At 45.1% G+C, this 13,181-nt stretch overlaps 1 protein-coding gene across 1 annotated transcript; it reads right to left on the bottom strand.

Moving 5' to 3' along the window:
- Window positions 1-7,169: 7,169 nt before the first annotated feature.
- Window positions 7,170-13,173, bottom strand: SAP18 (Sin3A associated protein 18). The gene is made up of 4 exons (XM_002712801.6): window positions 13,029-13,173; window positions 12,711-12,820; window positions 7,816-7,938; window positions 7,170-7,580 (listed from the first exon to the last, which is right to left on the bottom strand). Exons 1-4 carry the CDS (start codon window positions 13,155-13,157, stop codon window positions 7,424-7,426), a joined length of 519 nt encoding a protein of 172 aa, XP_002712847.1. The 5' UTR covers window positions 13,158-13,173; the 3' UTR covers window positions 7,170-7,423.
- Between the last annotated feature and the right edge of the window lie 8 nt (window positions 13,174-13,181).

The following is a 13,181-nucleotide window of genomic DNA, read 5'->3' as shown; positions in this document are numbered from 1 at the left end:
TGGGATGTTTTACCTGCTATGCCACAGCACTGCCCCAGTAAAGAGGTTTTCAAAGATGGACAATAGATGGATACCTACTTCTGATTGTCCGTGAGGCCATGACATTGCCCCACAAATTCAACTTTTCCAACTTCCCAACCCTTACCACCTTCCTCCTATAATCCTCAGGACTATTGGGATCTTCTGGTATTTCCCCACAGTTCAAAATGAAATCCAAGGGTCAGGCATTGTAGCACAGCAGGGCAGGCTGCTACTTGGGATGCCTGCATCCCATATTGAAGTGCTGATTTAAGTCCTGGCTGCTCCACTTCCATCCGCTTCCTGTTAGTATGCATGTGAAGGCAGCAGAGTCCACAAATACTTGGGTTCCTGCCACTGACATTGGACACCAGGTGGAGTTTCTGGCTCCTAGCTTCAGCCTTGCCCAGCCCTGGCTCTTAACAGCATTAGGGGAGAGAACCAGAGGTTGGAAGATAGATCTCTTTCACCTCTCTGTCACTGCCTTTCAAATCTTAAAAAAAATCCAAGACCCTTAGCACAGCCTACATGAACCTACATGATTGGACCACAGCTGCTGACACTCTATTCACACACACCCTTCCCTTTCTTCCCTTCCTCAGAGCCTCAAATGTCCTGCCCCACCCTGCCTAGAATACTTTTTCCTGCCCCCTCTGCTTTGCTAGATCCCTCTCCTGCTCAAGCAGTGGATACCCACTATTGCCCTCAACAGATAGCTCTCCTCCAGGATCAACCCAAGCACCATCCCAGCCCCCTGCCCACCCAGGCACAGCTGTGACTGCAGCCAGTCAGTGAGACCCAATTCTGGGACCTTGGGGAAAAGAGCAGCACGCTTCTTTCCCAGAGATGCAGAAAGACCCTTAGCACTGCTGGCCTCCATCTTACCACCATGAAGGGACAGCTTCCCCAATGAAGCCCACACACACGGGCCCTAGTCTGAGGGGTGACTGCAGTTTAGTGCGGTGAGCAGCTGAGCCTCCTTGTGGTTAAGCTATCTGGAATTTTCTGGTTATTTCAAACTTTAAAGGGTCACATGTCATTTTATCCAAGACTTACTTTTTAGCCTAAAAGAGGTCCTTCTAGTTCTCAGTGCCCTATTCTCATTCTTCATAGTATCTGCGCTTGTAATGAAATTATTATGGTATACATTTATTGAGCAAGGATTTTATTTCCTTGTATTCATTACCCTGGTACCAAGCGAGTTAAAATATTTATTGATGGAATTAATGGTAACATCAAGCCATTACTATGCCAGGCATGGTTCTAAATGCTTTGTTTGTTCATCTGTTTAATCTTACATTTAGTGGTATCCACATTCCAATGAGAAAATTAAGGCTGTTAACAATTGACTTTCCCCTCCCATGTCCCATTTCCTACCCAAGTCTTGTTGGTTTGTCAAGCCCAACTGATGTCTCTGATATCTCTGGCATATCCCCTCCTCTACATTCTCTGCCAATACCCTGATTCTCACCTAGATTATTGTGATAAAATCCGACGTTTCTATCTGCCAGCTCAGTACATAAGAAATGCTCCACTGATCCCAAGTTCTGTCATTCCCTCTTTAGCTCTTGCTGTAAACTTTATCTGGAGTACAAATTCCACTACTTTAAAAGCTGGACATGGAGTTGGCGCTGGGGCATAGTGGGCTAACCTTCCACCTGCAGTGCCAGAATCCCTTATGAATGCTGGTTCCAGTCCCGGCTGCTCCTCTTCCGATCCAGCTCTCTGCTATGGCCTGGGAAAGCAGTCAAGATGGCCCAAGTGCTTGGGCCCCTGCCCCTGCATGGGAGACCTGAGAGAAGCGCCTGGCTCCTGGCTTCGGATGGGCTCAGCTCTAGTCATTGAGGCCATCTGGGGAGTGAACCAGCAGGTGGAAGACCTCTCTCTCCCCCTCTGTAACTTTGCCTCTCAAATAAATAAATAAAAATCTTTAAAAAAATTTTTTAAATCCTATTCTAAAAGTTGGGTAAGGTGCCAACACCATGGCACAGTGGGTTAAGCTGCTGCTTGCAGTGCTGTTTAGAGTTCCAGATGCTCCACTTCAATTCAGCTCCCTGCTGGTGTGCCTGGGAAGGCAGTGGAAGATGGCCCAAGTCCCTGGGCCCCTGTCACCCACATGGGAGACCCAGAAGCAGCTCTTGGCTTCAACCTGGCCCAGGAGCTGTTGCGGTCATTTAGGGAGTGAACCAGCGGATGGAAAATCTGTCTCCTCTCTCTGTAACTCTGCCTTTCAAATGGATAAATAAATATTTAAAAAAATAAATAAGAGTGTGGGGCCGGCACCTGCAGAGTTGGCATCCTACATATTCAAGTCCCAGCTGCTCCACTTCTGATGCAGCTCTGTGCTATGGCCTGGGAAAGTAGAAGATGGCCCAAGTCCTTGAGCCCCTGCACCCATGTGAGAGACCTGGATGAAGCTCCTGGCTCCTGCCTTCAGATTGGCACAGCTCCGGCCGTTGCAGTCATCTGGGGAGTGAACCAGCAATGGAAGACCTCTCTCTTTTTCTCTCTGCCTCTCTGTAAACTCTGCCTTTCAAATAAATAAGTCTTTAAAATAAATAAATAAGAGCTGGACAAGCTCAAATGCCATCTCCAGGGCAGCTTACACAACCCTGACGTAAACAACATAATCTCTTCAGTTGCAAATTATGTCTTAAGATTTTCCTGTCCATGTTTCTCCTTACTAGATTGTAAGACTTTCTGAGAAAGAAATCTGTTTGTGTCAGATGGATCTTTGTGTCACCAAGCCAGAACACCTGGTAATAAAAGCAGATACGGAATTAATGTTATTCCCTGCAAATAGTATAAGGAGAATTTAAATAATCAGGAATATTGCAAATTCTCTGCAAGTTTCCAATGTCCTTAGAATTTACATGGATTTTAAATTGCGCTTAATTTCATTAAATCCTGTGAAATTTTAAAAGTAGGTTGTTACTGGGCTGGCATGCCAGCCTGGGTGGGACTGGAAATTCTGAACAGCCAAAGGCACAAAGTGAGAGGTTAGGAGTTTTTTCCCCTTTATGACTGACATCTACTGAACACTCGAAGTCCATTAGGCTCTCCTAAGCACTGCTTCACTGGCTCCTCCCAACAGCTTTATGAGGTAACTCGTCATCATAGCTTTCTGTAATAAAGTCTGCATAAAATCCTGAGACTAAGGATTCCTGCTTTTTAAAATTGCTCTTAGGTTTTGGCTTTTTCCCCTCAGGGTTTCTTTGAGGGCAGGGGGAGGTACCTATGTTAGCTGCCTACGATTAATCGTTTCTACCAGAATATACTTCAAGTTTATTCCACTGCAAACTCCGGGGAACTACAGCTATCGGAAAAGCAACCTCTATCTATCCCAGCAGTAAGTCAGAACAGGTGGACTTTCTGTTAACCACATTCAGATGAAACCATGACCGTATTCTTTCAAAGAAGGATAGGTGTTTTTGGCATATATAAAAACCGAATAGAGCTGGCATGGCACAGCAGGTTAAGCTGCTGCTTAGGGTACTGGCATCCAGTACTGAAGTGCCAGTTCGAGTCTCAGCAGCCCTTCTGTTCCAGCTCCCTAATGCACCTGGGAAGGCAGCAAAGATGGTGCAAGTCTTTGGGGCCCTGACACCCGTCTAGAAGACCCGGATGGAGTCCTGGACCAGCCCCAGCTGTTGTGGCTATTTGGGGGAAGAGCTTTCTGACCCTGTCACTCTGTTTCAAATAAACCTTAAAAAATAAAGCAGGTCTACTGGCTTTGAGAGAACTGTTCCTGGGCAGAAGTATGTATTACAGAGATAACTTCATTACAAGTACAGTTGTCAGTGTGGTGTAGGGGGAGCCAGATAAAAAAAAAAAAAAAAAAAAAAAAAAAAAGCCCAGTTCTCTGTTGCTGCTACTTAGGTTCACATGCCCCAGTTCTGAGCGATGATCCTGAGGAGCCACTATGGCGCTGTGGGTTAAGCCGCTGCTTGATGACCATGATCAGGCTTTCAGTTCTAGTCCTGGCTACTCTGCTTCCAACCCAGCTTCCTGCTAGTCTGAGAAGGCCCAAATACTTGGACCTCTGCCACCCACGTAGGGGACCAGGATGGAGTTCCTAGCTCCTGGCTTTGGCCTAACCCAACTTGGCTACTTGTGGCCATTTGGGGAGTAAACCAATGGATGGGAGATCTCTATCCCTCTACCTTTCAAATAATTTTTTAAAAGCCTCTATCTCATCTATAAATGGAAACTTTAACCTTTCTATCCCAGCTGTAAATGTTAATACAGGAAGGACTTATATCCTAATTATAAGCTGAGTTTTAGAGTGTTGTCTTCTCAAGTTAAACAAAAACCAAAAATCCTGTTGCATACAACAGGAATTTGTGTCCAAACAGAAAGAAGGCAAGTTTAGCTAGAGTTTAAATTTTAGAGAATTTTAAATCCTTAATACCTCATTCCCCCTCAATTTATACCCGCCCCTCCTGTGCATGTGTGTGTAAACACATGCATACAAAGTTGACATCTTGTCGCTCCCCCTCTTCGTGGAGGAGCAACACAGGACCCTGCGCTGTTCTTTCGTCTGCTCGGCCCTCCCCGGGTTTGCTGCTGGTTCTTCCCGGGTTGGCTACTATCCCTTCCACCTCCGTGGAAGGGCAGTTCCCCCTGGCCACATTCCCCACTTCCGCAGGGGAGCGGCACACCGCCGGCCAGCTTTCTCGGGGGCTGCACAGGTGTTCCTTCAGCTAGATGTTCCCCTTAGATGTTCCTGGTGAATGCCGTCTCTCTCCTCCTTTATAGTCCTCCTCTGCCAATCCCAACTCGGCTGCCCACACGCCGAGTACGCTGCTCTCCTCCAATCAGGAGCAGGTCCTACAGTTTATTGGTTGAACTAGAGGCAGCTGTGCAGAAGCTGTTTACTTCTCTCCCAGCGCCATATTGTGGGAGAGCAGATGCATAGAATAAGTCTTAATTCCAGTAACTTAGTCTAGTCCGAGTTGCTCCCCACACATCTGAAATATGCGAGTCAATGATTAGAGTGTACTAGTCTGGGGGGCAGTGGTGTGGCACAGCAGGTTAAGCCGCAGCCTGCAGTACCAGCATTCCATGAGTGCTGGTTTAAGTCCCAGCTGCTCCACTTCCAATCCAGCTCTCTGCTAATGAGCCTAGAAAAGCAGCAACAGACGGCCCACGTAGGAGACCCAGATGACGCTCCTGGCTTCAGCCCGGCCAGCCCCGGGCTGTTACAGCCATCTGGGGAGTGAACCAGTGAGACGAAGCGGTTTCTCCTCCCCTCTCCCCCGCATAATTCTGCCTTTCAAATAAATCAATCAATACCAGCTTGGTTTTTATACACTGAGAAAATTGAGATATAATGAATTTCAACTCAAAAACATCTACGAGCAAGTGAGGCTACGAAGGGCAGGTAACTAGATCACTGAGCAAGACACTGATGTGGCCACTATTTATTTGATATTTGAGAAAACAGCTGTTAATATTCAAAGCCATACTTAAGTTTTTTGCTTTTTAGCATTGTATTCAGTAACAGTCACTAGGTATTCTCTAATGATACTTTCAGCAAAAAACTGAAATTTTTAAAGGAAAAACTCCATGAAGGAACTAAGCAAAGATTAGAATTTGACAAACCAGCCAAGCCACTTTAAACTAGTGGGAGAATGACCTGAAATTACAGGACAGCCCATGTTAAGAGTTCACATCCTATGAAAAACTGGCTTCTAGGCCTTTGATTTAGTTCCCACCCTTCTGATCTGCATGGAACATCAGGTCTTTCCCATCCAGAAATAAGAAGGGAAATTTAGGTTTATCTTAACTTTATGGCCTATAGGACTCAAGCCTATGTAGTTCAAAGATAATTTGGGTTTGAGGCAGAGCACAGCATTGAAGGGGCATTAAGGTCTAGGCTCCACTCACCTTTGCCACTGTTGATTAGCTTTGCAACAGGGACACTAAGTCTACATAATCATTAGATCTTAAAGGGCTGAGTTTGAAGATACAAGTAAGAGCTAGTGCAATTGAGCATCACCACTACTGCATATATTTTCATTTGGGGATACACACTTTTAATCTGTTATAATAGACTGAAAGTACCACCCAATGCCATGTGGTCTATAAACTTCAAAATGAGACTAGAAGAGTACCACAGAAGACGACAGAGGTCAGTTTTGACTAAACTGTTTATGGCTAAATTAACTAGTGTTTATTTTTTGTCATCTGTCTGGTACTAAGTCCTTAATATTTAATTTTCACAATCAACAACAAAAAAACCCAACTTGATGTGGGGCTACTGGTTCAATCCAGATTTCAAAGTTTTGCCATCATTGGTCTTAAGCACTATGTATGCTATATTGCCTTTCCAATCAGACGAACACAACAGAATGTGGGAGGATCTCCTCCGTCCTCATCCTTGCCCATTCTCTGTTGGTTTTACGATGCCTTTCATTCTTCTCTCCATTTTCAGATCTTCAAGGTAAACCTCTCCAACCTTATCCTAAGATTTTTTTTTTTTTTTTTTTTGACAGGCAGAGTGGACAGTGAGAGAGAGAGACAGCGCACCACGCAGATCTGATGGCAGGAGCCAGGTGCTTCTCCTGGTCTCCCATGGGGAGGGCCATCCTCCACTGCACTCCCTGGCCATAGCAGAGAGCTGGCCTGGAAGAGGGGCAACCGGGACAGAATCCAGCGCCCCGACCGGGACTAGAACCCAGTGTGCCGGCGCCGCAAGGCGGAGGATTAGCCTAGTAAGCCGTGGCGCCGGCCCCTTATCCTAAGTTCTAACTGGTTCATTGCCTTCAAAACCAGCCCTCCCGCCAACTCTCCCCACCCCCCGCCCATTTTTAAAACAGAAAGCCCTCTTTGTGGCACCTGCTCTTTTCTACAACCTTTTATGTCACTGCACCCTGATCAGGGAAGGCCAATCTCTTCCAGCACAGGCAGTTTTCTTTAACTTGCCTCAGTTCATACAATTTCAAAATGCCTCATCCAAACACATCCTTTTTCTAACTGCAAACAAGGGTCTATTACCACAAAGTTGGGCCCGATTTCATACAACGCCATGGCTTTCTTGTACAACCCCTCTGAGACTTAAGACACACACCCCTCTCCACTACTCAGTGTAAGTCTGCAAAATGACATTAAGCCCTGTTCCCTTGCCCCCATTAACTTTCACACTCAAGCAGATTGCACACATGTATTTAACAATACAGTTTTACACAGAATGCTAAGAGCACTTTTCTTTGTATTTTACAGAAGGGCTTGAAACATATGGACTATTAATATTCATACCATAGCACATCCAAATCTCCTAAATAGAAGCATTACAATTTGTTTAGAATTTAAAGGCTTAATGGCAATAATCTGGAGAGGAAAAAGAGTAAGTTTATTTTACATAACCAACTGAAAAATAAAGTCAAGAAATAGTAAATAGAATTTAATATGGTCTCATGCGCCCTGAAGTGGGTGGTGCCCGATTCGGAGGGGTGATCGCTATGTCCAAATAATCTCCTATTTGGAACTTCTGTGACTGCAGGGTCATGGAGTCATCAGTCCCCTTTCTGCCGGACATGGTGCTGCCAATCTCCTTAACTCTGCAGGAAAGGAAACCAACTATATAGTACAAATATATATATAGTACAAAGTGAATATGGTACTGGCTTTGCCCCATCATCTTAAACAGTTAAATCTGAGATATATTAAGATAAGCCAGATAGTAATATAAATTCATATTCCCCCACTGAAGAGATTTATTAAAGAGGTTATTTCTATCAGTTAAAACACACCAAAAACAAAAATTATAGTAATGAAAAATGAGAAGTTACCTACCGATAACCAGGTCTTTTAATATCCGTAAAAACAATTGCAAAATTGAAATGTGTGCCCTTCTTTCTAGCTTCTGGGTAGACTTCTTTAACTAAACTGGTCAATTCTTTCAGGGTTGCATCCATCCTAAATTTTTTTAGGGAAAAAAAAAAGACATTTACAATTTATTAATCAGCAATAACATAACAATGAGTTAATTTCATGTGTCACAATCGTGACTTAGGAACTCCCAGGGTCTTTTAATACAAGAACGTAATTGTATGTCAATCTTTCTTTAATAAAAATTTTATTTGGAAGGTAGAGGTGGGGAGGTATCTTCCAATCACTGGTTTACTCTCCCAACCCACAACCAAAGTCATGAGCTGAGAACTCAATCTGGGTCTCCCTTGTGGGTACAAGGACCCACACATCTGAGTCATCACTGCTGCCTCTCAGGGTGCCTATTAGCTGGAAGCTGAAATCAGAAGCAGAGTCGGGGGGAGGGGGAGGGCAGTTGTGGCGCAGTGAGTTAAGCCTCCACCTGCGATGCCAGCACCCCATATAAGCACTGATTCAAGTCCTACTCATTCCACCTCCAATCTAGCTCACTATCAACATGCATGGAAAGGGCAGTTTAAGATGGCCCAAGTGCTTGGACCCCTGCCACCCATGGAGACCAGGATGGAGTTCCAGACGCCTGGCTTTGGCTTGGCCCAGCCCAGGTGTTATGGCCATTAAGGGAGTAAACCTGCAGACAGAGGATCTTTCCCTCTAACTCCGCCTTTCAAATAAACTCTTAAGAGAAAAAATTCAAAGCAGCAGCAGAGCCTGGACCCAAATCCAGAACTCCAGTATGGGATGTGGACATCCCAAGCAGCATCTTAACCACTGCGCCAAATGCCCACATTTCATCACTGCTAAGACATGCACTCTTCCACATTTTCTCATCTCTAAAACTGGAATGCGTCTTCGAATCAAAGTGTTAGGTATAGTTACTGTTTTTCTTTCTTAGATGTGATCTTATCAGTTTAAAACAGATGGAATCCTGGAGCCAATGAGACAAAGTTTTCTCAAGATTAAACACAAGCTTCTTTCACAACAGATTGTCCCTTGAAAATATTTTTGGAAATAAGAATCCCATATAGTCCTTTGAGCTACCACCTATAAAACTCTAAAATACAAGAATTTGAGATACAGTAACCACCTAGTATATATTTTTTTTTCCATAACTAGAAAAATCAGATTGTTTGGAACTTGAAAAAGCATTGTCTGTAGAGTGCTATAAACCAGCACAAGGATACTAGGCACTTCTGGAAACTAAACAGCATTCTGTTAACACAATATGACCATACCATCTTCTATTTTCCACTGCTGCCCAATCATTCTTTTTTCTCTCTCTCTCTTTTTAAAAAGATTTATTTATTTATTTGAAAGTCAGAGTTACACAGAGAGAGGAGTCTTCCATTTGCTGGTTCACTCCCCAGTTGGCCATAACAGCTGACCCGAAGCCAGGCGCCAGGAGTTTCTTCTGGGTTTCCCACGTGGGTGCAGGGGCCCAAGGACTTGGGCCATCTTCTACTGCTTTCCTAAGCCTTAGTAGAGAGCTGGATCAGAAGCGGAGCAGCCGGGACTCGAACCAGCACCCATAAGGGATGCCAGCATTGCAGGAAGCGGCTTTACCTGCTATGCCACAGTGCTGGGCCCCCCAGTCTTTAACAGTTCCCTAATGGACCTCAAAATCTTTCCCCCCAAACATGCCCCTCCTCTCATATTTCTATGAAAAAACCAACACCCACTCTGTTGCCCAGATCATCACTCCAAGCATTATTCATTTCTTATCTCCACCCTGTTAACAAAGTCCTAATGTTCCTATTCCTAGATACACATGAAACCTAATTTTTTCTTGCACTCTCACATCACTGTTTTATTTCAACCTCTCATTAATTTTAACTCTCTACTTTAACCCATCTCTCAGTGTTTTAGTTCTATTTTTATATAAAACTGATATGCAAAGCAAGATCACTTTGTACTAACTCCCAGGAGTTCGTACTGCAGACAGCACTGCCAAGGTCTGCACAAGGAGCAGCAGTCCCAGGACGTCAAGTTTCTGCATGATTTTCAGGTGTTTCACCAATACAGACACAACTTACACTGGCACTGGCTCAAACAACATTTTGCTCACACAGGGAAGAGATGGTAAGAACACCTTCAACAGTAAGAGTTTCCCATGGTTAGGTCTTGCCCTGAAGCCAACACAAGGTCTACATGCGCCCATTATGCTACAGGCAAAGGACTTCTGTTTACTCCCAGCTGGATACACATACACACACACACACACACACACGTAAGCAAAACACAGCAGTATACCTCAAGCCCACAACAGGGCTAAAATACTCTTCAAACATTCGGGCTGCCATTATGGCGCAGTGGGTTAAGCCACTGCCTGTGATGCTGGCATCCTGTATGCACACAGGTTTGAGTCCGGCTGCTCCACATCTGATCCAGCTTTCTGCTAATGTGCCTGCAGAACCAGCGGAAGATGGTCCAAGTACTTGGGCCTTTGCCACCCACATGGGAGACAAGGACCGAGTTCCAGGATCCTGGCTTTGGCCTGACCCAGCCACCCACTGCTGCAACCATTAGGGGAATGAACCAGCAGATAGAAGATCTCTCTCCCTCTGCCTTTCAAATAAATCTCACACACACACACACACACACACACACATACAACTCAAAGACAGACTAAAGTCTCTTCAAGGAATGTTCCAGATCCAAAGCCCTTCTGTGCAAGCCATGCAAGGGGCCCAACTTAATAAATGCTTATTATTGAAAGAGGGAGAAGGAGGAAAAGCAATACATAAGAATATGGTAAATTACATCCCAAATTTCACCAAGGAGGAAAAGCCATACATAAGAACATAGTAAGTTATCCCAATTTTCACCAATCAGAAATAGTGACATTAACATCACTATGGGCTTTAAAAAAGGTAGGTAGGTAGGTAGGTAGGTAGGAAGGAAGGAAGGAAGGAAGGAAGGAAGGAAGGAAGGATTGATTTACTTTACTTATTTGAAAGGCAGAGTGAAAGGAGCAGAGACATATAGATCCTCCATCCACTGGCTCATTCCTGAAATGGTTGTGCCCATCAGGGCTGGGCCAGGCAGAAGGCAGGAGCCAGAAACTCCATCTGGGTCTCCCACGTGGGTGGCAGAGTCCTATGCACTTAGGCCATCTTCCACAGCCTCACCCTCAACCCCCATTACCAGCGAGCTGGATCAAAGTGGAGCCAGCAGCCAGAACTTGAACTGGCATTGCCATAAGGGATGCTGAGGTGACAGCTGGAGGCTTAACCTGCTATGCTATAACACTGGTCCCGGTAGGCATCTTCTGTGCCTATACAAAAAGTAGTAAAGAGAAAAATTCCCCAATATATCAAGCATATTCTACATGTGAAGACTTATGACACAAAAATTTAAATCCTACAAGAAAACATATTTTTAATAAAAATTAATTTTACTGGGGCCGGCGCTATGGCATAGCAGGTAAAGCCACCACCTGCAGTGCTGGCATCCCATACGGGCCAGTTCGACTCCCAGCTGTTCCACTTCCTATCCAGCTCTCTGCTATGGCCTGGGAAAGCAGGCTCAAGTCCTTGGGCCCCTGCACGCGCATAGGAGACCCGGAAGAAGCTCCTGATTCTGAATCAGTCCAGCTCCAGCCGTTGCAGCTGTTTGGGGAGTGAACTAGTGGATGGAAGACCTCTCTTTCTGCGGCTCTGCCTTACAAATAAATAAATCTTAATTTTACTTTAACTGGAAAAAAAGAGCTCAAACTGAAGAAATTATAAGCCTTCGGATAAGGACTCACATTGTTATGTAAGTCTACAGCTTTTTATCCTGTCAGAGTTCACATTCTATTCTGCAACAATTAGCTTGGTTATTTTAACTGTCACCATTGAACACCAACACTAACATAAACTCTGAGGTCAGAATTATTTATCTGTCTTGGAAACAACTTAAAAAAAAAAAACCTGACATTTTCTATAGATCATTCTAATACAGTGAATATTTATGACAATACACATTTATAATATACAAATATATTTTAGAAAGTTCATGGAAAATGGAATTACAAGTATGGGTTGTTGTTTTTTTTTTTGGGGGGGGCAGGCATTTGGCCTAGTGGTTAAGATATCTGCATCCTGTACAGAGTGCCAACAAAGTTCAATAACCATGTCCACATCCTGACTCGTGCTTCCTGCTAATGTAGACCCTGGGAGGCTGTGGGGATGGTTCAAGTAGTTGGGTCCCTGTCAACTACTTGTTTGAGTTTACAGCTCCCAGCTTTCAGCCTTGGCTTAAACCCCAGTCACTGCAGGCATCTGAGAAATGACACAGTAGCTGGGAACTCTTTCTGACTCTCAAATGAATTAAAAAAAAGTGTTGGTTTTCCACAAACTGCTTTTGGTCTTTTTTTTTCCCTAGTGCTTCTCCATCTAAGGCTTCATATTAAGCCGAAATTTTCTTTAGGATAACAGGGATCACTCCAACAGCATCCCGTACCCTTACTATGTTATCCTACTACCATTGATACAATTTTGAGTCCCTTAAGTCTGGTATGGAATTTTAATTAAGTACATACTCTTATCATTTTCCTATCAGGCAGCAATAACAGGATAGCAACCTTGGGTCTGTCAATTCTTAACCCAAAAGTTTCGGCGACAATTCTAAAAGCATTAAAAAAAATGAACAAATCCCCTTTCCCCTAACAGTAAAAACCTTTTTAACTTTCTCGGAGCTGCACCCAGAGGCCCACAGTGGAAGAGAAAATCTGGAATCAAAGATTAACTCTAGCTAAGGCAATTAAGGAGCGGACGTCGCAGGTCTCCGCCAGGGGCCTGGCCCGCCCCCGCCGCGCTCACCAAGTGTAGATCTGCAGCTCGCTGGACGGTACGTTTCCGCGGGAGAACTCATCCATTCGGTGGTGGCGGCCGTTATTGGTGGTGAAGACCCGCAGCAGCAGCGGGCATGTCTAGGGGAAGGAGAGGCGAGGGGAGGGAAAAGGCAGAAATTAAGCACGGCGGCCCGGGCTTTCTTCCATCCCGAAGCGTCGCGGCCTCCCAGCCGCGCCGGGAGCAAACACACGGTCTTCTCCACCGCCACACACACAGGCCGCGCCTTTCTGCCCTACCCGGCGCACCTCCACGTCTTCCCGGACCCCACAGCGCCAAGGCCCTCACCTTCTCGCGGTCAATCGGCTTCTCTGGCTCCTTTTTAATTTCCTCCTGGGTAACGCGCGATTCCACCGCCATCTTCCTCCTACGGCCCGCGAGACGCTCGCTCTGACCTCCGACCCCTGCAGCGAGCATGAGCACGGAGTCTCTCGCGAGGAG

The sequence above is a fragment of the Oryctolagus cuniculus genome, chromosome 9, assembly GCF_051225735.1.
Source record: "Oryctolagus cuniculus isolate XC-2025 breed Fujian yellow rabbit chromosome 9, ASM5122573v1, whole genome shotgun sequence".
Taxonomy (NCBI): domain Eukaryota; kingdom Metazoa; phylum Chordata; class Mammalia; order Lagomorpha; family Leporidae; genus Oryctolagus; species Oryctolagus cuniculus.
The sequence above is the reverse complement of the archived record's forward strand: the minus strand, read 5'-3'. Positions and strand labels throughout refer to the sequence as shown.

Coding starts and splice junctions, on each gene's coding strand:
- SAP18 (XM_002712801.6), bottom strand. CDS start 13,157: ATGCTCGCTGCAGGGGTCGGAGGTCAGAGCGAGCGTCTCGCGGGCCGT. Junction 7,939..12,710: donor GAGCTGCAGATCTACACTTG/GTGAGCGCGGCG, acceptor AAAAAAATTTAG/GATGGATGCAACCCTGAAAG. Junction 7,581..7,815: donor ATTAAAAGACCTGGTTATCG/GTAGGTAACTTC, acceptor CCTTTCCTGCAG/AGTTAAGGAGATTGGCAGCA.